Genomic DNA, 24,531 nt, shown 5'->3' with positions numbered 1-24,531 from the left:
CGTTTTCATGGTAAAGAATGGGGTCAAGAGGTGGCTTTTAAAGTTTACATGAGCAACCTTGTGTGAGGAGAAATGAAAATATTGAAATGAAAAAAATATATTGTCTGAAAAATTAAAAAAATGACTTTTACTCTAAACTTACCTTCATTTGTGCCATTCATAATAGAGACACTGTTTTCTGGTACATAGAAAGGAGACTCATCAAATACTTCTTTGACCTGCGGGTAAAAGTACAAATTTCAGTGTTGGACCGCAACAACTGCACTATGTTTATGATGTATTTCAATGCTTTGTATATTGGAATATGCAGAGGGAAAACATAACCCTTGAGCTGAACCAAGCCCTTTTATCTTGAGTCTGAAGGAAGCGCACAGAAATCAATCTTGGGCAAAGTTGTCTGTAAATGGGGGAGTTTGAAACCACATCTGTGGTTGCTGTGGTGGTAAAAAAATACAATAATTCAAAAGCCAGTCAGGCCCCCTCTGCCCCAGACAGCCTCAGAACAGCTGCTTTCCTATGTAATAGCAGCTTCTCTTTTTCTCGCATTCTCTTTCCTGCTCTCTTTCTTTTCCTCTGTCTAGCACACAACGTGGTTAGCGTCTTCCTCTCTTTTGGCGGGACGTTCTGCTTCTTTGCCAAACTGTCTGAGGTAAGGAGGATTGGAGAAAAAGAATAAGAAGAATAAGGGAGTGTGAAGAGAGCTTTGCCTCACCTCGTCCAGCAGGGCTCTGGCTTTCTCCACGGGCAGGAGCCTCAGGCCAGCGGTGGCTTTTAGCACCACCGGAGTCTGCCTCCACTCCTCTTTGGGGATCGTTTTTTTGGCCACCTTCAGAAGCTGCCTGATGGTGTCTCCACCCTGAAGAACAAGACAATTTTATCCAACTGGAGGTAGAATATACTGTAAGGTTTATGGTCATGACCAATAACAAACAGGTGAAAGTCAACAGCTACAGATGGACGACCTCACTGATGACTACTTGTCCAAAAACAACTGAGCTGAGGATGGAAAGGTCTAACCCAGTAGTAACAGTTGGTTTACGGCAAATCAACTTGTGTTTCAACGTGGTCAGCTGCAAATTGGAAAAGTACATATGCTGCTATGAAAATAACTGTGTGGTCACTGAATGAAACGATGCATTGCTGGACCGTCTGGAATTCAGATTCCAGAGTACACCAGTGCTGATCATTTCATCATTAGGTGACCCTTTTAGGTGGAAATTACAAAAAAATTACACTGTCTGTCTGTACTTTGGAGTAAAGTGGCAAACTTTCCAAACCATAAGAACTATAAGGATGTAATAGCAGTAATATGTTTCCTGTTAATGTAATGGAAATGGAAATAAAACATTGTGAGCTTACCACGTCAGGCTTATCAGCATATGCAGACAGTCCTGGCTTCACCGCATGGTACATTTCATTGTCAAGGACAGGCAGCCCAGCTGTTGAAGAGATAGACACACATAAACACATAAAGGTCAGGTGAAACGATTGTATACTTCTCCCAAAAGAAGAAGGTGCACATTAGCTACAGACTGTGTATAGCTCATCTCAGCTATTGTGCTTTTGCCTAGACGTTTGGCCATTGTAGACGGACCACAAATGGCGACCACCATGATTTTTCCAGACAGCTAAACGAGCAGTTTCTACGGACTTGGAGTTTACATCATTAGGTGATGCCATGTCTCCACGTGATACACGGGTCTCCGGAACTATTACACTATCACTCCAAACCCACTAATCTTTGCTTTGTTCCATTAAGTCAAACTGCTTCAGTGCGCAAACCACTGCCCTCCCAACCACTTTCTCGCTTCCCCTGCCTGCACATCTCTCCATAAACCAACCAGAGGTTTCTATTTGTCTTAGCACCACAGAGCGAATGAGGCTGGGTTGCAGAAATCGCAGACACAGCAAGGAGACAGCCCTAGGTCTGCTTAGAGAGAGTGGGAGAGAGCGAGAGCGAGAAAGAGGGGGAGACAGACTAAGTGAGAGAGAGGGTGAGAGAGAGAGAGGAGTCAGCTGAGTCTACAAGGCGGGACTCCAGAGGATCATTCGGAGTTCATGCTGTAATGCTGAGTCCTGGGAATACTGGAGCAAGTGGAGTAGGGAATATTCAAATCCTAGCTATAGAATGGATAAAGAGACTTACCTGTACAGGACAGGACATTCAAGAAGCACAAGAACTAAGAGAGAGATGGAGGGAGAGAAAGAAAGAATAAAGAAAGAAAGAGAGGGAACTCACCTGGGTCCTTCTGAATGAACTTGTAGATGTGGATGCGGGTGCCGCTGCTGCCGGCATCAAACATGATCCCATGGAAGACACGGCTGTAATTGAACGGACGAGGAGGTTCGAACAGGACAGGTGGCTGGATCTCGATCGGTGGCCGGAACTCAACAGGTGGATGGACCTCGACAGGTGGCTGGACCTCGACAGCTGGCTCGATGTGGACTGGTGGCTCTGTGGGTACCTCCGGGGGCAGCTGGTTGTCCATGTTGCTGGTGCGGTGGCTGTATATGCGGTGGCGGAGGCTGTACACATGTGGGCTGTAGTATGTAGCCTCTGCTAGGAAGAAGCCAGCCAGTAGCCACAGAGACAGGAGCAACATCTGTTGTGGCATGGTTTAACAAGCCGGCACACTCAGCAACTGGAGTTCTTTTGAAAGGCACCTTTTTTGAACAGAGGAAAGAGTGTTGGATGAATCTTTGCTCACTGTTGAGGAGTAGAATGCTGCTGAGGAGTGTGCAGGATGAGGATGAATGTCAGCAAAAGAAATGCAAGAGAAACAAGAGAAGAGGAAAAGACCAGAGACAGCAGGAACAGGGTGAAGAAAAAAGAGAGATAGAGAAGAGAGAGAGAGAAAGAGGGAGGGTGAAGTCACAGAGACACACTCAAGACTGGATGGTCATCGGTTAACAGTATATAAAGACATAAGGGCTTGGCAGGGGGCCACACCAAGCAAGGCCATCTACCAATCCTGAGCCTCTCCATCACAGGTCCTCTTGGAGCCATCCCCCATCATCCTTTCCCCTCCCTAAACCAAAGAATGGGTCAGGAATACCTGCTAAAACAGCAAACTTTCCTTTTCCTCATTTTTTGGGGAGAGGCACTAACAGGCAATAGCCCCCACAAGCCCACAGCACCATCATCTGAAGTGGCTTGAAGGCAACTAGAAAGACTCCTAAAAAAGAAAAAAGGAGTGTATATTAAGACTTCAAAACAGGTTCGAGAACTAAGACTAGGAGCATTGCTCCTAAAATACTCTTTATGGGTGTACTTAATTAAAACTTGCACACTTGCTTGCGAGGGGCAGTCAAGTTTTGTTACTTAACTACTGTTTTCTCTCTTGACAACAATTTCAGCCTCCACTGTGTTGCTTTCAAACATAGCAATTAATTTAATTCAGTTTCCCTCCCTCAGAGTTGTACAGAGGTCATGAATCAGCTGCTGAAGGATCCTAAAATGCTTCTTACCCAGGGTATCATGTTGCATTACACACAGCTAATTACACAACAGTTAATTAACACAAAGCTAATTTGAGTTTATTATTCATCTCATAACTTCTAAATGTGGTCTTTTTCCTTTTTCTTTTGTTTAAAAGGAGAGCAAAGAAACGTAGACATTATCTAATTTATTGTGTGACTTTGTGGCAAGGGTATAAAAGGATATAAAATTGCACCATAATCATTAAAAGCTAGAGTGTTGAAAGTGCTTAAGCAGAACGAGTGGACACAGACATGGCTATGAGTAATCATGGGAGGTAAAGTTTCCTTTTTTTCTTGTTTTTTACTCATTTTCAACCTGATGTTTTTGCAGACCATTACATTTGAGTATTTGTGCCTGTGGTACTGCCTAAGAAAATGGTATTAAACTGTCATAGGGATGGTATCCCTATGACAGTATATATGTATTCAGTACCTTTATAAAGTAAGATATTTTTACTATATTTTTTTGCAGTTGTACTTTTAAGGCATCTGGTTGGACCTGAAGTTGGACTATGTTTTACCTTTGAGGAGGGTACATTAGTGACTATTTATATTTTGATGAACAAAAATGTACCTTTACAATAATCTTTTTGCATTTCTAAAAGCATCAATATGGCATTGAATTCTGTTCAAGATAAGTAGCTAGCCTAAATCACAAAAAGTAAAATATATGGCATAAAGCATCTTTCAGGCAGAGGCTTGGTGTGTGCATGCTTCATGGAACTGGCACAGGCAGCAAAAAGCATGCAAGAAATCATCTACCTCCCACTCATCTCTGACTTCAATGACCACAGGATTTCAGCTCGAGGAGAAAATATCCTCAGGCTTACTTTAAAAGAAAGCAGCATGTGAACTATGTGCGATCATGCTTTCCTGTTTAAGTAGGTTCTTTGCTAGAGGAAAAACTGTTTTAACATTTTTTTTTATCTTTTCTTATTGCTGTTTCTTCCTTTGCCTTCAGGCATGCTATGAGCTGTGATGTGGTGCTGCAGGCAAGGAGACCTCAAATAGACCATTTAGAGTTTAGAGTGGGGTTTTCTCCACCCAGTTAACGTAAAATTTCCCACACACGTTCACACACAGCCTGCTAAATGAATTGTTTTGTGTAACTCTATTGCATTTAACTTGGTCACCGCAACCTGCCCTCCTTTGTTCTTTTCTCGCAACAAATAAACGTGGTTCACCACGCGGTGTGGCTTCACAGTGGCTCCTGTCAGACCCTGGTCCCCCGTGTGAGGAGACTGACTGCAGAAGAGCAAAGGAATGGGCTGAGGAGGATCCCAGGCTGGGGCTTTAGTCTGGAGGGCGGGAAGGAGGGCCATGGAGAGGGCAGAAGGGGGAGGGAGGGTGAGATGGAGGGATTGTAAGAGGGGAGTGAAGTAAGGGTGGAGTTTGGCAGGGCTTGAACTCCCATCATGCCATTCCAGTCCGGGGCTAGCTACTCGGCTGAGCAGAGCAACTGTTCCAACACTGTAATTTGGACCTAAAAATATTACACTTTCTTTCCTCTTTCACTGTTTTTTTTTCAAACCCTGTGGTACCCCATTATGGTCTTTTCTCCCTTGCCAAGCATGCATGTGCTGGACCTCTTACTGACTTCTGACAATTTCAGAGGACACTCCTGCCCATGCCATGGTAATAGCACTGTGCTCATATGTATATGGGCTAAAACAAAGGAATTGTATAGCGAGAAATTAAATGTACAGTTACAGAAGTTTAGTTACATAAGTTTAGTGTCAGAAATTTGCTTGATTCCAATCCTAAAACTGAAAATAGTTCAAATGTTTAATTGAGAAGAACAACTTTTTGGAGATGATGTGAAGAACTTTCTGAAGGTTTAAAAATATCCCTCACTTGATTAACGATAGTCATTTTACTATTTACCTCTGTAATGCTGCCATCTTTGTTGCTTAGTGAGGGTCTGCCTGATTTTAATCCTATCACTATCATCCCCTCAAACAAGTCTTAAAACACAGTCTAATGGAGTTTGATTTTGGCACAACACCAATTCCTTTTCTTAGTTCATTGGGACATGATAACTTACAAAAATCAGAAACATAAAAAAAGTGTTTTAACATTTCAAATTAACCAAAATATATTTCAATTGATGTGGAATAAGACCACTTTTTTTGGTCTGACCCAATTTTGGCCCTTTGGTCAAAACTTGCTCACACATGCTCTTTTGGTTCGAATGTCTGAAGGTCTGTCTGTCCCAAATAAGGTAGGTGTGAATGCACCTTATATTTGCCCAATATCATGACATGTTGGATCATGGACTTATTAATAATGCAACATGTATAGCACAGAACAACAAAATATAGCAAAGTCATTTTTTCCCCAATATCATGCAGCCCTACTACTGTTTTTTTTAACTGACTACTGGTAACAGAGACTTTACATAGACATTACATATTAGCTTAATACACCCAGTAGCTCTAGAGTTCCAGTGGGAAATTGCACTCACAAAAAAGCACCTTTATATTGTATGTTGCACATGTGGTTCCCTGCAAAAATCCTTGGAGTCAGCATTAGGTCTACAGCCCACATTACAGTATAAAAGCATATGGTGTCAAGTTGTGGCTGAAGTCACTTGACCAGTTTTTCTGACACAGACTTAAGATGAAGCGTACACATAATTATGTGTACGCATAACTGCAGACAATTACTGACAAAGCGTTTTGTACATCTCTGGAAGCTAACAATACATCATAAATTGTGTTTACAGCCTGAAGCAGGGCAATTACAGTATATTATATAACTAATGTGAAAAAAAGAGCTGGGATGATGGAGTCGAAGTTTGACAAGTTTAAAAGCCGTTCAGGCATTTTGGGACTGACAAATGTTTTGCTGCAGTGAAAGAATTTGTTGGGCAACCATGATAATCAGCATCCTGTAATCCACATAACAGGGACAATAAGCAGTCTGAAAACAATGGAATACTACTCCAACACATAAAAAATATGGCAGCAATAAGAAAGGGAACAGAGCTCACGTGGTCATAAACATGAACTGAAATTAACAAAATATCTGTTTGCGTGTGCAAAGCTAGTGATTTGGCAATGAATTTGTCGTGTTTCAGAGTTGTTCTGTGTGAACTGTTTCAACACGTGCCACTAAAGTTAGTAAATCAGACCCTTAAAGTCTTTTATCCTCTACAAATTACACACCATGGATATTGCTGGAACACTCCCATTCAGTCTTACGAAAATTATTTAGAATGGATGCTAGATCCAGCAGAATGAGTGTACACCAAAGTAACATTGTGTTGGGAGGCTTCTGGTTTGTGTGTAATAAAAATGATTACAGCTATCCTCTTTTGCTTTGTGTAAAGCTCATATCATGTTCAGAGACCTGTGACAAAGCATCACAAAGGCACAAGCCAATGGGCTGCCATGCACTATTACACATTACTGATTCTAAGAGCCTTCCAACATAAGGTGTCCTCCTCTCTTTGTAAGCTGATCCCTCCAGAGCTAGAAAACCCATTATAAATATACTACACAGGCGGCCACAGGAATGCCATGTTTGTGGGTGTCCTGGCCAACAGCTCCCATTGAAGAGACCAAAAGCTTGTAATTACAATTTCGGTGATAATGACAGATTGAAAAACGTTCACGGTTAGTTCTATAGGGAGAAGGAGCTGGGGGGATGGGATGCTTTTGCCTGTCATAGCAATTAGCTTTAAATTTAGTTGCTTAACAGCATACATGGTACTGGAGCTTCAGCCTCTATAAGTTTACAGAAGCTCCACCCTAAAGTTTAGCCATATGCCCCTTTTGGCTTTTTCTGCTTGTGGAATGCTCTGCGGACATCTTCCAGTTACATCAGAAAGGAGCTCTCGAACAGAAATGAGAGGTTTGGAAGCGGGCGAGTGGCCTGGGTGCAGGCCTGCAAAGCCAGGGTGGTGCTGCTGGATGGGCTCGAAATGATGTTCTGGCTAAGTTTACATTGTTTTTCAGAGGGCTTGGCTTTCTCAGAATGCTAAGTCAACTGCAATTTTGTTTAACTTTTGCAGCCAGTCCGCAGTTTATGTAATCTTTAGTTATAGTTACATTTTGCATGATGTCTGAATCTGTCAATTCCCCAAGCTAAGTTCCTCTCAGGGCAACAATGGGAGCGGAACCCAGCCTTCCACCCCACCGATTCTTTTTTCAGATTAGCCCTCAGTTCTACGACCACTGGGAGATGCCACGAGGCCACAAGGTCCACAAGCACTGCTACAAGGAGCAAAAGAATAGGAAGATGATCTACAATTAAATTATATATTTTTTGGATGACTACAGCATTCAGTAATACACCACCAATGACTATGACAAGAGATTAAAGGGCAGATGTTTTTAACTTTGGTTTGATAGTAAATGCTCAATTTAGGTGAAACATGTAATGTAATTGTGTTTTGTACATAGAACACACCAAGATTTGGACCATACTGCTCTGCAGTACGAGAATTCAACTAAACTATACAAAGACATAAGACAAACCCTAGTTGTTGTTTTTTTTCTTCAAATATAATGGACAGATGTGTAATGGCGAGAGAGAGGGGATGAATGATGCAAGGTTGTTTGGCTATAACCACAGCCAGCAAAAAAAGCCTGTCTTCAATTAAATCCATTTTAGTTCTAACTGGGCATGACACAGAACAACAATTAGAATTCAATACAATACCCACAATACTATGCTAATCAAGCGAAATCAGAGCATCATCCTAAAGCCTAAGTCACAGACAAGATATGCTGCATTTCTCAGCTGCTATGTCATTGAAGGTTGTCCCAAAATGAAGGATCCTTAATATGACAATATTATGAACAAAACTGATGCATCCTTTCAAGCTTACAATTATCTGCCCACACACACAATATGAAAGGGGGCAAAATAACAGTACAATAAAATAGGCCTCCAGAGTGAAGTTGATTTTATAATGTAGTTTTTATAATTATAAAAAAACATAAGATATTTTTCTTCCAGGTTAATTAACTTTCCATTTTCAAATAAATGTTAAAGCCACATGTTTTATACACATTTCACAAGATGTTCACAACCTTACCAATTTTAGGTGATGTGTAACTACAACTTTTCAACACTCTATCCCCACCCTCCCTCTACTCCATCCTCCATTCAAAACCAACCCATCAGCTGGATAAACAAGTGGAACCTACAGAGCAAAAGACATGGAGAACCAGGACAGTTTCCTACTGACAGACATTTATGGATAGTTTCCTACTGACAGACATTTATGAAAAGTTTCCTACACACAGAATTTTTTCACTGGTGTTTTATAATAGCCTGTTGCTATAATAACTAAAAGTGTTCGTGTTGCATCAACTGAAACTCCTGTTCCAATTATCAACACTGTGCAGGAATCTGAGTAGAGACCGCTCTACAGTGAAGCATTCCACATCAATCCACTTCATTTAGCTTCACATGGCTTTGTTTATGCCCCAGAGTCAGAATAATGAAGGATTTTAGTTTAGTTCTTTGTAAAAACAGTGGGAAAAACGAGTGCAGATTAATAATAGATGAGTGCAGAAAATACGTCTGCTCACGAGCCGTCTCCACGGGTAACGGCTGTAAACATACTGAGAGAAGCGGTGAAGAGGTGCTGGACTAAACTGATCTGCACCAGTTGTTGATCGTTTATATAGGTTATATATATTGAGAAATATGCCGAAGAAAAAGGAGAAGAAGGGGAAGAAGGGAAAGGGGTGAGTAATGAAATGTGCTGAATTGTTTTGCCTGCAAACAATTTTAATCCGCTAATATTTGCCACAGTAGCTAACCAAAAAGCTAGATAACTAGATAGTTAACTGGGTAACCAACTAGTTAACTAACTAGGCCAACTAGCTTACTTTTAGCTAAGTTAGTTGTATTAACTTGCAGGGCTTAGGGGCACCAGCTGTGCTTTAGTTTAAATTTAAGCTCAGGTTTAAATTTAGATTTACACATTAACTTACTAAATCTAAATGGGTTGCACCACACAAACTAGTAACGTTATACACTTAGCAGCTAGTAGCTGCCAAATATTTACACCTAAATATTGTGGTACTTTTTATAACAAGCTTAACGCAAACGTGTGTTTGCATGGAGACGATAGGGGCTGAATTGTTTATGTGGGATCTGCATTGAGTTTGCCAAGCAAATACAGCTAATCATAAATGTTAAAAACATCTGTACTGGTGGACAACCGCGTTTCCACGATAACGTGTTACTTGACATGTTCAGCTTTTTTCCGTCATGTACAAGCGACAAGCTGTAACTCTGCGCATGAGGTAATGTTAGTTAGTTGTTACTAACTTAAATATAAAAGGATAGCTTGAAACTAACTAGTGTTAACTAGGGATTTAATGAAGATTTAAAACAAAAACTTAAGAAGAAACGTACGCAAAACTGGTGCCCTGCCCTGATAACTAATTAACTAGATAGCGGTAGCTAGCTATCTAACGTACCTAGCTAGCTTATCTAGTTAACCAGCTATTCACTTAGCTAACTACTGTTAGCGTGTAGTGTTTAGATAACTAACTAGCTAAGACAGTTAGCTAAGTTAATAGCTGGTTAAGTGCATCTGCATTGTTCAGATAAGTAACTAGTTAGTAAGCTAGGTATTGCTTGCTGTATTGCTAACCTGCATTCTTCAGATAAATAGCTTGCTAATTAGCTAACGCTAGCTGTTAGGTTAGCTACTCTTAACCTGCATTGTTCAGATAACAGACGTAGCTAGCCAATTCGTCAGTTAACGCTAGCTTTAGTTCAGCTTCTTTTAACACCCGAAAGTATTCACCTTCTTTCTGCAGAAAGGGGAAGAAAGAAGGCAAACTGGAGTCTAAACTGGATAAAGAGTCCGACATGGAGAGAGCCAAAGCCAACGCAGCCCTGTGGGAGGCCAAGCTGGAGGTGACGGAGTGTTCACGGGTTGAATATCGCGAAGCGGCCCGCAGATTGGCCAGGACCAACGAAGAGCTCACCAACCAGCAGTACAGAACCGAGAAGGACAACATCGACATAATTTCTTTCCTGAATAAGAGAGACCTAGAAAAAGAAGCAAAGGTTGCTCTGAGTTTGGTTCCTAAATAAATGAATACATAGAAGTTCAGCTTACTAGCTAGACACCAGAGCTGTGTTCATAATGGTTCACTCATTATCTCATTCACTATTGACTGTTTAGTGAACTAACAAAAGAACAACCAAACAACAAACAAATTAGTTTGTGCCGCTCTGAGCACGTCTTAAGCCCTATCTGGACGGGATTAGTTTCTTAGGCAAAAAATGTCACACTTCTACATGGTGATAAAACTCCAGACTGCAATTGAAAAAACTGGAGGATCAGTGAGTTTTTTGGCTTTCTCGGTCATGTGACATGTGCGGTTTCATCTTCTGAAAACGCACACCCAAAATCTCATTGCGGCGCACGGCAGTGGACAAATAGCTATTTTATCTAACAGGAGGCGATAAAACTCAGAGATGTCCGTCTGTGCGGGACTAAAATTGCCGGACAACCACAGAGTTCAGCGAAAAACAGTTGGCAATTAGCCTATAATTTTCTCAGATGATGTCTGAGAAAAATAAGTACATGTTCGTTCTGGTCGGGAATAAAATCAAAGAGGGCCCCCCATAGAAGTGAAAATTACCCTAAGACCGCCTGAGAAAATCCCTTCCAGATAGGGCTTTACACAACAGTATACACTGTTGTAGTATACACTGGAACTCTGCATTTTGGGTGCTTAATATTGAACTATTTATGGAATAAAATATACTGCTGAGATTTTGAATAGCATTACAAAAATGACTTACCATATAGTGAACTATTCCAAAATTTGGAGGGTTTCTGAAAACAGCTCAGGTGTGCATCAATTCGCCATAGCAGGTTGTTCTACTGTAATGTATTACTAATGTTTATTTCACACTTCTTCCTTTTCACAGATTGCTGCACTGGAAGAAGAGCTAAAAGACCAGAAGTCAAAAGCTTTACAGGAAAAAGAGTTTGTAGTAAGTGCCCACAAAGCTGACGAATGCCAAGCTGTTTCCCAAGTGCAGCAGTAGTTGTGTATTTATTTAGCTATTAGAAATAAACATACAAACCATGTTCCAAGAACTGGAGGCTGATTGAACAGATCACTCTAGGTTAGATTTTGGCCCAGTACAGTACATAAAATGTACATGATCAACAGTGCCAGTGCAGCAAATGTTTAGCAGACAGTTTCCTGCCAATCATAATATTTTATATATCACAGCCCATTAATTACACTGCCTGTGGGGTGGCTGACTGGCACCTACAGTAAACCCGGAATCTCCAAGAATTTGCAGTACTTCTTACAACAAACAGTGTTTCTGCTTTCTAATTATACACTTGCTTGTTCAGTTCATTTAGTGGAAAAAAACACTAAATGTAAACATAAAACTTTATAACAGAGCCCCAACATTTGCAGTCATGTAATCCAATTCTGTGGTGCTGTGTAAAAGCCTGTAATTAAAACTTATGTACTCTTGTGGAATGCATCAGCCAGTTTTGATATATGCCAAGTTATCCATCCTCACGTGTTTTACGTTTTACTTGGTTGCAAATTAAACATCAACGTTATTATTATGTCGATGAAAGTTTTTTATAAGCCCAATTGCAGAACATGAATGCACTGCAAGTTTTGGTTATGTGTGCCTACCATGAGACCACTTGTAACAGCACTAGTCTCTGAAATTCTTTACTTTAAAGATAGAAAATACACTGCTTTTGTCAACAGCTGTTTTCAATTTACCATCTCTTACTTCATGCTGGTAAAAATGGGTCCCAATAAGTGTTGGGCAAAAAAAAGGTCTTAAAGCCAGCCTTTGGTCTGGACAAACTTAAAACATCCCCTTTTTAGACACTCATAGCAGTGTCACATTTGCCCATGTAGCACTATTCTGGAAAATACATTGTTGTGGTGGACTCAGATTTGATTTCAAGGCCAACCCCACTTGGACTCTGTAATGTGATAAAACACTTCATCTTGAAAGTGGACTTAGCTAATGGAAACACTCTAAAGCAGTCACAGAGTTAAAAAGAAAGAAAAAAGGAAAAAATGTGGGCGCCTGCTTTTGTTGCTGCTTTTGTTCAATAAATGGTCTGACATGTGACTGTGCTGAGGGAGAAAGTCAGTCAGCCAGCCAATGTATTATTTCACCAAGGCTTTTCCAGCTGTAGTTGTGTGCCCTTGCAGCTTGACAGCAATTTAAAAAATGCCGCTTAAGCAAAGAAAGAACTAAAAGCAGCTGGACCTGTGCAGTTAATCATATTTGAACTAGTATTGCAGGTCAGATAATAAGAAAATTGCAAAAGGCACCAAATAAGGTATTTAGATTGGTGGTGTTCTGCTCAGATTTTTAGACATTAAAACAATGATGGCATAGTTATAACAAATTGTAGTCACACTTGATGTTTATGGTAAATCTGTAAAATAGCATATGATTCATTTTTTGTATAACTTTAATACTGCTATTAATTGAAGCGCAGTCATAAAATGCATAGTTTTATAGGTGCCTTCTCTGTTGTTTCAAGAAGCATTTTTCGAGAAGGAGAACATGCCAAAATGCACAAAAACTGTGATTAAAACCAGGGTTATTCCAGCAGATATTTATTTCTGAACTCTTAAAACTGTATGAATATGAACTTGTTTTCTTTGCATTATTTGAGGTCTGAAAGCTCTGCCTCTTTTTTGTTATTTCAGCCATTTCTCATTTTCTGCAAATTAATGCTCTAAATGGGAGAAATGTTGTAGTTTATAGAATAAAACAACAATGTTCATTTTATTCAAACATATACCTATAAATAGCAGAATCAGAGAAACTGAAGTGGTCTATGTTTTTTTTCCAGAGCTGTATATATGAATAACACTTTTACACCACACACTATACTAGCCTAGAATTACTAGATAACTGTATTTAAAAAGTTAGAAATATTTTCCTTCCTTGATTGTTTTGGACATTACAAGGTTATCTTGGACAAGTGATATAATTCTTAAAACCTACATAAAGTACCTGCCAGTATAATATTACTTTGATTAGATTTTTGAAAACTTGAAGATATTTTTCAATCGTCTTTGTATTGTTTTTTTTTTTACATTATTTGAGTCCTGAATGAATACATGATATAAACTCAGTACGTACATCAATATAGAAGCTCTTATTCAACAGTGTAATATCCCCAAATATTAGTGTACAGGGGACCAGATTCTCATGAATCCTTCTGGGTTCTGGAGCAACTCATAAGTTAAGTTTTTCAAAGGTAACCTATTAGCATTCTGTTTAGGTATTTTTAATGCTGTTTTTTTTACAGAATAGTTTATGTTCCTACTATTCCAGTGTAAGACAAGGTAGGATGTTCCTCTGGTTTTGGCTATTTTATTGTTTTAAAGTTTTATGCTTATACTTTACTGCACACTTGGCAAAATATGTTGGCTACATTGCTGAGCAGTATTAAAATCAAAGCTCTGTGACCAGTGAGTTGTCCATAGAAGACAAGAGGCAGAAGGTTAAATTGCTGTTTCATAACTGTTGGCTTGAAAAGTTATAATGCATGAATGCAGTGGTCCCTGAATAGCTCCTGTTGCTGGTATTTTTCTGGTGGGCAGCCTTGGACACTGTGCTTTGGTCTGCACGGAAAGGCCATAGGCCACTCAAACGTTGTAATTCTTCCACTAGTGGTTTTAGGCCTTCCCCTTCCAGAGTAACCCTGTATGTAGAAGTCATTTCTCAGAAAACCTGCCCTCCCTCTATTCCTAGTCCTCCAACTACCATTTTTTACACAGGAGAAAGGAAAAAATAAACATACGGTTATTCCTGATATCATAAGTACTGGCTGCCAACTGCTCATTCACTTTGGCTGATTGTCTCTTTTAGGTTGCAGAATATACCCTGAAGATTAATGAGCTGGAAGAGTTGTTTAAGAAGAGGTCCAGTGACTTCCGCATGATTCAAAGCGAACTGAAGACCATTAAGGAGTTCCGCAAGAAGAAGGCCCAGATGGAACAAGACCTTAGCAATGTACAGTAATGCTGAAATTGCAGTTCATTAGGGGTACAGTTTCTACTTACTGTTTAAACAAATAGATGAGGGCTTGGTACAAATGAAGGACATACCACCACAGTGATTACAGTATCAGCAATAGTAACACTTTAATTTTTCTGTGGCCTGTGGTTGACAAAAAATGGTCTGTGGAGAATGTCACAGAGACAGAGACATTAAAATTATGACATTTTTTGTCAAAGAGAAGACTTAAGCATTGAAACCTGAACTGTCTGATGGCTTTTGGCCTTGCTGTGACCAGACTGTATTTTTCAAAGCTTCTAGGCCAGTGGTTTGCAAACCCATCTTCCGGGCATCCAGTCGGCTCACATTTTTGCTTAATCCCAAGATATATGAAGAGAGCAAAAACATAGACCATTTGGGGGCCTTGTGGAATGGTTGAAGGTCTCATACTTTAGACGAAATTATCATCCAGTACAGTCACTGTTCAGGATCAGTTTCCCATTATTCTGGGCCCATTTACCAACTTAGTGATGCAGAACAGTAGAAATGTGATTAATGGATGAGTGACTATTATATTATATTATATTATATTATATTATATTATATTATATAGCAGTATATTGATAGGTGTCAGTATCTTAAAATGATTGAGCTCAAAATTAAAAAAGGGTTGACATTTTGGTACTGAACTGAAATGAAAATAAAAGTTTATATCAGTTCTGTCAAGCTAAGCAGAAGCTAAATAAATAAATAAATATATAATAAATATAACTGTAACTGTATTTATTTATTTATATATCATTTAAGTATATCTTTTTAAAGAAATTCTTTAAGAAATTAAAGATTTTTTTATGTTTTGTTTAGAAATACCTGTCCTTGTTACTTATTAGCTTTCATTTTAATACTGACATGCTTCCATAATTTAACATGTCTTAACAGCAAGTGTCCATTTTCCTTTCAGATGAAAGAGAGTATGTACCTTGCTGATCGTGAACACAGGGATAATCTTGCAAGAATGGAGCACAAGTTTTTCAGTGAGAAGGTATGCATGTTAGAGCTGCAAGGTAAAGGCAAAAGAGTATTGATGCATATGCAAAAAAATAAATCAGCATATTAGCTATGGTTATAATTGACTTGGATGACCAACCTAATTTACTTTGCAATCTACATTGCAATGGACTGTTTCCCTGTCCTTGGCCAGTGATTCTGGGTACGCCACAGTCCATGTGTGACAGAAAATATTTTTTTAATAATGTTATAATTTTCATACTAAATACTTTTTGTCTATAGTCTTCTCATGAATACATTTTCATGACACTGTAAATGTGTTCAAATTTTTGTATACAAAATACTGCAACAGTCTCTTTTGTTTTCTTTTATATACAGGCTCGTTTAGAAAAGGAAGCGGAACAGAGAATTGCCCAGCTAGCAGAGAAAGCCCATAATGCAGCGATTGTGTGAGTGTCTTTTCTGTCTATCTTTCCCTCCTCTCCTCCTTCCAATTACAGGCTAATTTTACTCTTCAAACTGCACCGTCACACAGCGAGTGAAAATAAATAACCTTTGTAGAAAAACAAGGTTATTATCCTGACCACACTACATTTTTCTTCCTGGAGATAGTATACATCACCTAAGCCAATGATTATATCCTCAACAGAGGAGATTACTTTGCAAACAGTGTGCATGAAAGTGTTCATGTCTGAACGTGTGTGTGTATATGTACCAGAGCATTTTTCTTGGCCACAGCAAAAGCCATATGTTAGTTTTTTCTTGATTAGTTTACCAAAGCCAACGCAGCAAACCTTCTAATATCTCGATCCTTGATGTGGCACTTTGGCTGCAAGTCTCTTTTTTGCAAGGGAGTTGCCTCTTTAGAGCGTTTCCACAGGACAATCCTCCACCTGCTTCCCCAGACTGAGCACTTGAGGTCAACCTAATTCAATTAGATGAGTCACAGCTGAGTGAACTGAAAATGAGGCCAGTCTGTCAGAACTGTGTGGCTGTTGAACTTTAGGGCAATTTGAAGGAAGGTTCTGCCACACTGTACATCAACTGGCTGCTCCTTTGACACTTTTTTGCATGCTGGGCTACAGTCACATTAACAGGCTGAAGGAACTAATCAGATTTTTTGTGTTAACACAGATGTTATTTTTTTCAGACAAGTTTCATTTTAGACATTTTAGACATATGTAGTTTTAGATGGTATGTGTGTAAAATTTGTGAGCATAAATCATATATGTAAACTGTCAGATTCGATTACATATGGACTCTCTGCCTGTACGTAAACATGGTCATCATTAGCCAGCACCTGTGTTGTGTCAAACTGACTCCCTGCCTGAATTGACGCACCACACAGATCATCCAAACTAACAACAGCTTACACCTGCAATTTTTGGTGTTTCTTGTCATGAGTTACTCTTAATACATATTTTTTCTTCAGAACAACCAGAACATAGCTAAGCATACTTCTTTATGATGTGCATGCAAGCAAATTTGGATAGTTGTGGAGGAGCTGGAATTTGGCAACATGCCAAACAGGGACAGATTTGTTCATATTACAGACAGATATAGACCAACTTCAGTACCAGTTAAAATGTTAAACACACCTCACCTTATTCAATGTGATTTCTTTCTTTTTATGATTTTTTACATTGTAAATTTAACATTGAAGGCAGAAAAGCTATATTATTTTGTAAAAACAAAACAGAATGAGTTGTATACTTCAGATTCTCCTAAGTAGCCACATTTTGCTTTGATGACAGATTTGGTATTTTAATCTCAGTGTCTTTATGAGGTAGAGTCACCAGTAATAATTTTCTCAGCCATCTTAAAGGGTTTCCTATAGGCACTAAACATTGGTTGGCTGCTTTTCCTTCATGCTGTGAAGCTCCAGCTCATCTCAAATCATCATCTCAGTTGGGTTTAGGTCAGGCGATTGTGGAGGACAAACACTGTTTTTGTTTACCACAAACGTCTATGTGTGTTCCTTAATTGTTTTCATGACTTAAATATTAATCTACAATGTATAAAAGAAATAACATAAAAAAGAAATAAAGAAAAAAAACATTGAATGAGAGGGTGTGTCCAAAATCTGACTGGTACTGAACAATTATTGAATGTGAACTGTCAACATAGCCAAGTCAATTGATTAAAGAGGCATTTCATGTGAACTTAGCCCAAGTTTTTTTTAGGCTGTTGGTACTCTGAGAAAGATGCCTTTTTTATGAAATTATAATTTCTTCATGTGTTCTAGTTTGCCTGTTTCTAAGAGTTGTTGGTAATGTGCTTTATTTTGTACTTAAAAAAAAAAGTACTCTAGAGGTTTCTGGTCTTTTCCAACAGGCAGCTAGACGATGCGACCCGCTCGGTGTTCAAGGAGAATGTGCGTTTAAATGAAGCGCTGGGGTACCACCTGAAAGAGGTGGAGGAGCTGAGAAAGACCAATGAGGCCCTGGCCGAAGAGAACGCCTCCCTCGTCCTGCAACAGGTCATTATGGAGATGTGCTCCTGTCTCTACACAATTATACAAACCACAGCACGTTTTTCCAGCATCTTAATAAGACATACAATATTGACATCAAATAAATATTAAGCCCTCAACTTACACATCAGACGGCTCTCGGACAAACAGACTGCTCCTCTGTGCAGGGCTTCCCCCAGCATGGTGTCTCAATGACAGCTCTGTGCACAAGCTCTAATGCCAGACCGCTATATTCTTATTTTTGGATAATGGGGTTATTTGACAGCTTGTGAGCACTGGAGGCTTTCCCAGTGTCCTCAGAGCGTGAATGCCCTTATAATGGAATTAAGTCAACCACTATATTTAGTAGAGCGCATTGAGTAGCTCCGAAAGGCATGAGTGCTAACAGCTCAAGCAGACGTGGGGAAATCCTTCCTGGGCCAAAAACGACATACATTAGACAAAGAGAAGCCACCTTCAGGAATAATAAGGAACTCAATAAAATATATATCTATTTTCTTATTCTGGTAGTTCTTGATGTCCGGTGGCCATGCTGGGAATGGTGAATGGTATTTCCCCCCCTCGGGTATTTATTTGCACAGGGCTGTGTGTGTTTGTGTTCGCTTGTGGTGGCTCTTTTTCCTCACCTCCACTCTGGGAGCCAGTCTCTCGTCTCGCTGTGGCCTGGCACGCTATGTACTTTCCATCTCTCCACATGGTCCGCTGTGACCTGCTGCTGACAAACGCAATTGATGGGACTCCTGCATCGGGTGCTACATGGCACACATGCACACACACATACTTGTCTTCACGAAGATGTGCCAAACCTAGTCAGTAGACATGTAGAAATATCTTGTAGACATGAGTGCACAGTACTGTGAAACAAGCCAGCACTGGAGGGAAAGTGGAAGTCAGAAAAGAATAGGGTATAAATTTTAGTGACCAGCCTGATCCAGACTCTGATATTATGTAATTATGCAACGCCATACCAGTCCGGCCACTTACTTACTGCCCCCACAGGAGACGTGTGAGCTGATGATGAAAGAGAACGTGGCCCAGTTGGCGGCACAGCGGAGCGAGATCTCTGAGCTCAGGGCCAAGGTGGCCACACTGGAGCAGGCCCTGGGCATCATGGCTGCTGAGTTTGAGCAGGAGAAGACAGTTGTGCAGGAGCGGGCTGTGGTCAGCACTCAAGCCAGCAGTGTGGAGCTGGAAAAGCTCCAGAAGCTCCTGTCCATGCGGGAGCGCGAGATGAGTCGAGTGAAGCGGCTGGCTCGTGGAGTTGTGGAGCAGCGCACTGAGCTCGAGCTCTTCTTTCATGAGGCTCTGGCTCAGGTCAAGCAAGAGATCATAGCCAGTCAGCTTCAGTACAGGTATCCCTCAATACTTTTTTCAGTTTTAAAAGTATTAAAATGTTTAAAACAGGTTTCGTACGGTCATGAAAAACCTGGAAAAGTCATGGAATTTGAAAATAGCAATTCTCAGGCCTGGATAAGTTTTGGAAAAATAAAAATACCCAGAAAGATCTAACGAATACGTCCACTCATTACTGAGTTAATTCAGTAATTTAGCCCTACACAATTAAAGATTGTGTGTCAACATTTTTATCAGATTAATTTTAGATCTACTGTAATTAATTTTGATGATAGTTTTAGTTCATTTTTTATTTTATTGTCCATGTCTGCACTGATATTTTAAAAATCGTGTGATCATGAAAATTTGCCATGAAGGCATTGAAAAGTGAATGAATAAAAACATTGGAAAATTATTGGGTAAAAAGTGTATGAACCCTATTAAAAGCAATGTTCCTAAAAGAATGATTGGCAGGGACAAGCATATAGCATACATGTGTATAATATCATTAAACGGCTTGAGAAATAGGGAGAAATTATAGAGAAAAAGGGAAATTTCCCAAGCTGCAATAAGAATAGTGATTTAACAATACCTGATCAACCAAGTGAGCAAGGAATTACTTTGACAAACCTTTGTCAAGCATTACAGTATGGAGTTATAGTAACCTTTTGTTAACCGTGTCTAGAAGCAGCATGGATTTTTCTGCCATGGACCATCACATAGTAAAAATGTTTATTGTAGTCAGGTAAATTTGTATTCCAGATATTTTTTGGAAGACTTGTGTCAGCAAAAAGAAAATGGTTGGAGAAACAATTTGAAACATAAAATATGACCATGTGGAACGCATTTTCACATCCACTGTCTGCAATGAAGTAAAAGAGTAAATATTTATAGTTTTTGTTTAATTAACATTTTCCATACTGTCCCGGGTTTGGACTTAATTTCAGATTTGACATTGCATTGCTTAACCTATTTTTAATCACATATGTTGAATGAAATAATGTTTAAAGACAAGAGGCAATGGTGGCGTATCGCAGACGATTGACTGATGCCCGAGCTGGAAGGACAGAGTATCCACCCATACGCAACTTTAACAAGGCTCCTCACAGCACAAACAATGTTTACACTGACCTGGAAGAGGCTGAGAAATGGTGAGTTGGAACAGGCCAGTGCATGAATGGTTTCAGTGGTTATGGTCAACACTAATCCTTTATCCACAGCAGGGTTAGTCAGGACTGGAGTTTGCTTAATTTCTGCTGCAATTCAGTGTCTCCAAAAATCTTTTAATCAGACTGAATCTTATATATTCTCTATTGCAGCAACTAATTTTGGGCATGGTCCTGTAACTGTAAATAAGGCCATCAAATTCATGTGCCCTACACTGACATACCATTAGTCATTGTTTAGCAGTCATTGTTTACCTCAGGGGACAGCTTGGGAATACCCACAATTGTGTAAGTTGTGAAGTGTTATCTTGTGAGTAATACTGAATACTGTTTTAGCAAGGCCTGTTTGTGGGATTAAGATGGATGCGACATTCCATTTCTGTGATTTTTGAATATTTAACATAGAATTACAGGCCACAGTGAAGCCTTTATTACCCTCAGTAGATAGTGCAGAGGGTGGTTATGACTGGCTAGAATTGTCCATGCGTACAGACAAGCGACTCTGCCAGAAATCACATCCACATTCAATGGAGGAGGCCCAACGTATGCATATCCCACAGATCAGTGAAGCATTTTTGATTGTGGCAAAAATCATGGGACATGATACCTGTTCTGAATAGGCATGTCAGGTTAAGTGTTAAATTGTCCCTGCAAGGTCAATATAAAGTATGTCATTGCTACTGTATTGTAATTGTACCATTAACAAGGACAACACTTTTGACACAACAATGCATCAATGCATTTTAGGAGCAACCTGCAGAGCTCTAAAGTTGACATCTCAGAGCTGACCTGGGAGCAGAAGGAGCGAGTGTTGCGACTGCTCTTTGCTAAAATTAACAGCTTAAAAATAAGGTAAGGATTTCAGTTTTTAACATTTTGTCATGGTTTTAAGGCAGTTAAAAGTACTGCTCTGAAGATTTAGGCTGCTATTTCACTGCAGGGCTGAATGGTCACAGGCTAGATCACTCTGCACCGGATCAATCAACCAACCTTTATTTTCATAATACATTGTAATACATTGAGGGAAACCCTTAACAGAAAATAAAATAAATAAACAGACAAAATAAAAAAGGTAAAAGAAAAACAGTTACAGGCTGTGTAAGGTGAATGAGACCCAGTAGATCGATTATGGATTGTTTTTCCATATGTGCATTTGTGCATGACATCTCAAACTAGTTTTTAGAGATGTTGTTACAACAAAAATGAAAACGGGCATTGAGATTAGTGGGATAGTGACCGTTACAAGTATCCCAGTGAATCCTAGAACTTCCAAGAACTGCTAAAAAGCTTAAATCCTATAAACAATGCCATGCACATATGTTGTGAGCAGAGGACAGTTAAACTAGCAGTAATTAACCACAAGCACACTGGCACTAATCATACAACTACTCACAAATGTCCAAGTTGTCTGCACCATGCTGGAAAAACTGCAGTGCCTGGTGATATTTCCATTCACAAACCATCTCCACAGAAGATTATACCTTTAAACGCAGCCATCTGCAACCAAGTTCTTCTTTTCCTTTTTACCCATTTCAATTTACGACCACTGATTTGGAATTATTGTTAACATACTCCCAAAATGAAAAGCCTTCCCATCAAACCTGTTATTTTGCCGTTTCTTTCACACTAAAGCCTGAACAAATTTTGCTAGCAGATTCCTGTGCTTAGAACAGTGGACAGAGGGAGAGCCAGGGCAGAGAGTAAAAATAGGGGCGCTGCAGCCACAGGAGCACGTCCATGGCAAGAACCATCTGGCTCCAGAGCCTGGGCCTGAAGCTGCCCGGCTTCACGTGCATCCAACAGCTTGTTTAGCACATTTGAAGCACTTGCGGTTCTTCTAAGGCAGCTGGAAAACATCACTTCAGAAAGGAGAGAGAGAGAGAGAGAGAGAGAGAGAGAGAGAGAGAGAGAGAGAGAGAGAGAGAGAGAGAGAGAGAGAGAGAGAGAGAGAGAGAGAGAGAGAGAGAGAGAGAGAGAGAGAGAGAGAGAGAGAGAGAGAGAGAGAGAGAGAGAGAGAGAGAGAGAGAGAGAGAGAGAGAGAGAGAGATATATATATATATATATATATATATATATATATATATATATATATATATATATATATATATATGCAGGGCAAGGATAAGTGAAGGGAGGACTGAAAGGATGAAAAGATGGATGAAGGATGGAAGACTGTTCCTGTTGAACAGATATTAGCCGGGTGGTTTGAGAAAGATATAGTACAATCTACAGTACATGGGTTATTCTTTAATAAAGGGCTATTTTATACCACCTCAACATCTGGAAAATTAAAAGAAAAAGACTTTTTGATATACTGTCTTTTTCCCTTTTTTCTATTTTTTTTTAGAGCTACTGATGTCTTATGGCCATGTTGACAAAAATAGATAAGATTATATCAAGAAGTAATGTATTCAGCTTTTATTTCCAAACAGTTAAGAATATACTGATTGTGAAACTGAAAACCTGTTATTATTGTCACCAGAGCTGTGTCCAAAATGGCTTTATTCACACTATTGTGTACTATTTTGGCATTTAGCTTTATTGTAGTGGTATCCAAAATTATAGTGCTGATTTTTTTCTGAACTGCAATAGTCTCACATTGCACTTTAATAAATAGTGTACAAACAATGTGCAATGTTGGATAGTAAATACCCTTATTTTTAGTTTGTGAACCGTAGTTCCTTTCAATGGAAAATGTCCATTTAAAAACTGTGTAATCCAGGACTAGTCTTGTAGCCAATAAAAATAAATAAATCTTGTCCGTTACCAGTTAGGACTGTGTGAGCTGCATGGATCCACTTTGTACCAATCTGTGTTCTGCTGTTAAGCAATAAGAATAATTTAATTGTATTACTCGGATGTACTTTATAGACAAAAAAAAAAAAAGAGACCACTTAATGATGATGTTTTTTCTTGATTTTACCAAATTGAAAACCTCTGGCACATATAAGGGGAAGATGGATGATCACAAGCCAAGCTGACCAAGCTGAACTGCTTGAATTCTTGCACCAGGAGTGGCATAAAGTTATTCCAAATCAGTGTGTAAGACTGGTGGAGGAGAACATGCCATGAAAACTGTGAAAAAAAAGGGTTATTCCACTAGATATTGATTTCTGAAATTTTATGAACAAGAACTTGCGTTCTTTGCATTATTTGAGGTCTGAAAACTTCTGAAAGTTATTTCAGTCATTTGTCATTTTCTAGAAAAATACTTGTTCTAAATGACATGTTTATTTGGAATTTGGGAAAAATGTTTGTAGTTTATAGAACAAAAACAATTAATTTTACTCAAAAATATACCTATAAATAGCAAACTGATTCAGAACTAAAGTGGTCTCTTTATTTTTTCCAGAACTGTATATTATTGTGAGATGACAAATACTAAAAAATATTAAATATGCAATATTTTGTCTGCTTTTTCTTTAAAATATTGTGCTCTCTTTGTATGCTTGCCTGCAGGAGAGCAGCCGAGCCTCCAGCTCTGACAGCATCCTCTTTGAGGGACCGCCGTGGCAGCGATCTAGGGTAAGGCAGCAGGCCATGAGATGCGGCATTTTCTTTTTCTTCTGTTTGCAGAATTACAAAGCCTTTGAGTGATTTAGTCAGTCTGAGGTTTCATGTGTAAAGTTCTCACCCCGAGACTGTGCTCTTTCCAGAGTGATTTAGCACACAGCTTGGTATCTTTTCTGTGTTGTCTTACCACAGGCAGCTGTATAATTCTGAGTTCTGTCTGTTTCCCTGCTACACAGGGCCACAGAGGGAGAATCTCATGTGACCTTCATAACCCAGGTGGCAGTGTCCAACATGACTTCCAATCCAAGTGGCCTGCCAGACCTACAGACCACCTGAGAGTCAGTGATATAAAACCACAATCACAACCATGTACCCCAGCATGTAATCATGATCTCCATCTACGCAGTCTTTAGTGCTCATTCAGTGCTCCCAACGAAACCAAGTATCTACAATGCATTGTGCAGTGACCCAACCTGAGACAGGGCCATTAGTAACATCTCGGACTAAATTTAAGAATAGAATTGAGTTTGACGAGTGAAATAAACATAAAAATGTGTTAACTGA

At 39.4% G+C, this 24,531-nt stretch overlaps 2 protein-coding genes across 5 annotated transcripts in view; one reads left to right on the top strand and one right to left on the bottom strand.

The window, feature by feature from the left end:
* The window catches only part of entpd5a (ectonucleoside triphosphate diphosphohydrolase 5a), a 17,441-nt gene extending 7,051 nt beyond the window's left edge, over positions 1 to 10,390 (bottom strand). The window contains exons 1-6 of one of the 3 annotated variants that reach the window (XM_049464029.1): positions 10,256 to 10,390; positions 3,057 to 3,176; positions 2,240 to 2,664; positions 1,360 to 1,439; positions 713 to 856; positions 143 to 218 (exon numbers count right to left, since the gene is read on the bottom strand). In XM_049464029.1, the coding sequence (XP_049319986.1) occupies positions 143 to 218; positions 713 to 856; positions 1,360 to 1,439; positions 2,240 to 2,615 (676 nt within the window). In that variant the 5' untranslated portion in view covers positions 2,616 to 2,664; positions 3,057 to 3,176; positions 10,256 to 10,390. Of the gene's footprint in view, positions 1 to 142; positions 219 to 712; positions 857 to 1,359; positions 1,440 to 2,239; positions 3,037 to 3,056; positions 5,076 to 10,255 lie in introns of those variants that run through there. The other 2 variants (XM_049464030.1, XM_049464028.1) reach the window with 2 other exon arrangements.
* On the top strand, positions 9,057 to 24,531 carry si:ch211-163l21.10 (basal body-orientation factor 1). 2 transcript variants are annotated; one of them, XM_049464026.1, is made up of 12 exons: positions 9,057 to 9,182; positions 10,269 to 10,521; positions 11,395 to 11,460; positions 14,347 to 14,490; positions 15,437 to 15,517; positions 15,862 to 15,932; positions 17,818 to 17,962; positions 18,956 to 19,308; positions 20,299 to 20,439; positions 21,202 to 21,306; positions 23,914 to 23,979; positions 24,204 to 24,531. In XM_049464026.1, exons 1-12 carry the CDS (start codon positions 9,142 to 9,144, stop codon positions 24,301 to 24,303), a joined length of 1,566 nt encoding a protein of 521 aa, XP_049319983.1. In that variant the 5' UTR covers positions 9,057 to 9,141; the 3' UTR covers positions 24,304 to 24,531. The 2 variants fall into 2 exon arrangements, with proteins under 2 accessions (XP_049319983.1, XP_049319984.1); XM_049464027.1 differs by lacking the exon at positions 9,057 to 9,182 and adding an exon at positions 9,492 to 9,746.

This window comes from Astyanax mexicanus, chromosome 14 (assembly GCF_023375975.1).
Source record: "Astyanax mexicanus isolate ESR-SI-001 chromosome 14, AstMex3_surface, whole genome shotgun sequence".
In the NCBI taxonomy this organism is placed as follows: Eukaryota; Metazoa; Chordata; class Actinopteri; order Characiformes; family Acestrorhamphidae; genus Astyanax; species Astyanax mexicanus.
Note: the sequence above shows the minus strand (reverse complement) of the source record. Positions and strands in the feature narration are given on the sequence as shown.

What these genes read in the sequence shown, in the direction of transcription:
- si:ch211-163l21.10 (XM_049464026.1), top strand. Translation starts at nt 9,142, where the DNA reads ATGCCGAAGAAAAAGGAGAAGAAGGGGAAGAAGGGAAAGGG. An exon ending in CCTCCCTCGTCCTGCAACAG is followed by an intron (nt 17,963 to 18,955) that starts GTCATTATGGAG and finishes CTGCCCCCACAG; the next exon opens with GAGACGTGTGAGCTGATGAT. An exon ending in ATTAACAGCTTAAAAATAAG is followed by an intron (nt 21,307 to 23,913) that starts GTAAGGATTTCA and finishes GCTTGCCTGCAG; the next exon opens with GAGAGCAGCCGAGCCTCCAG.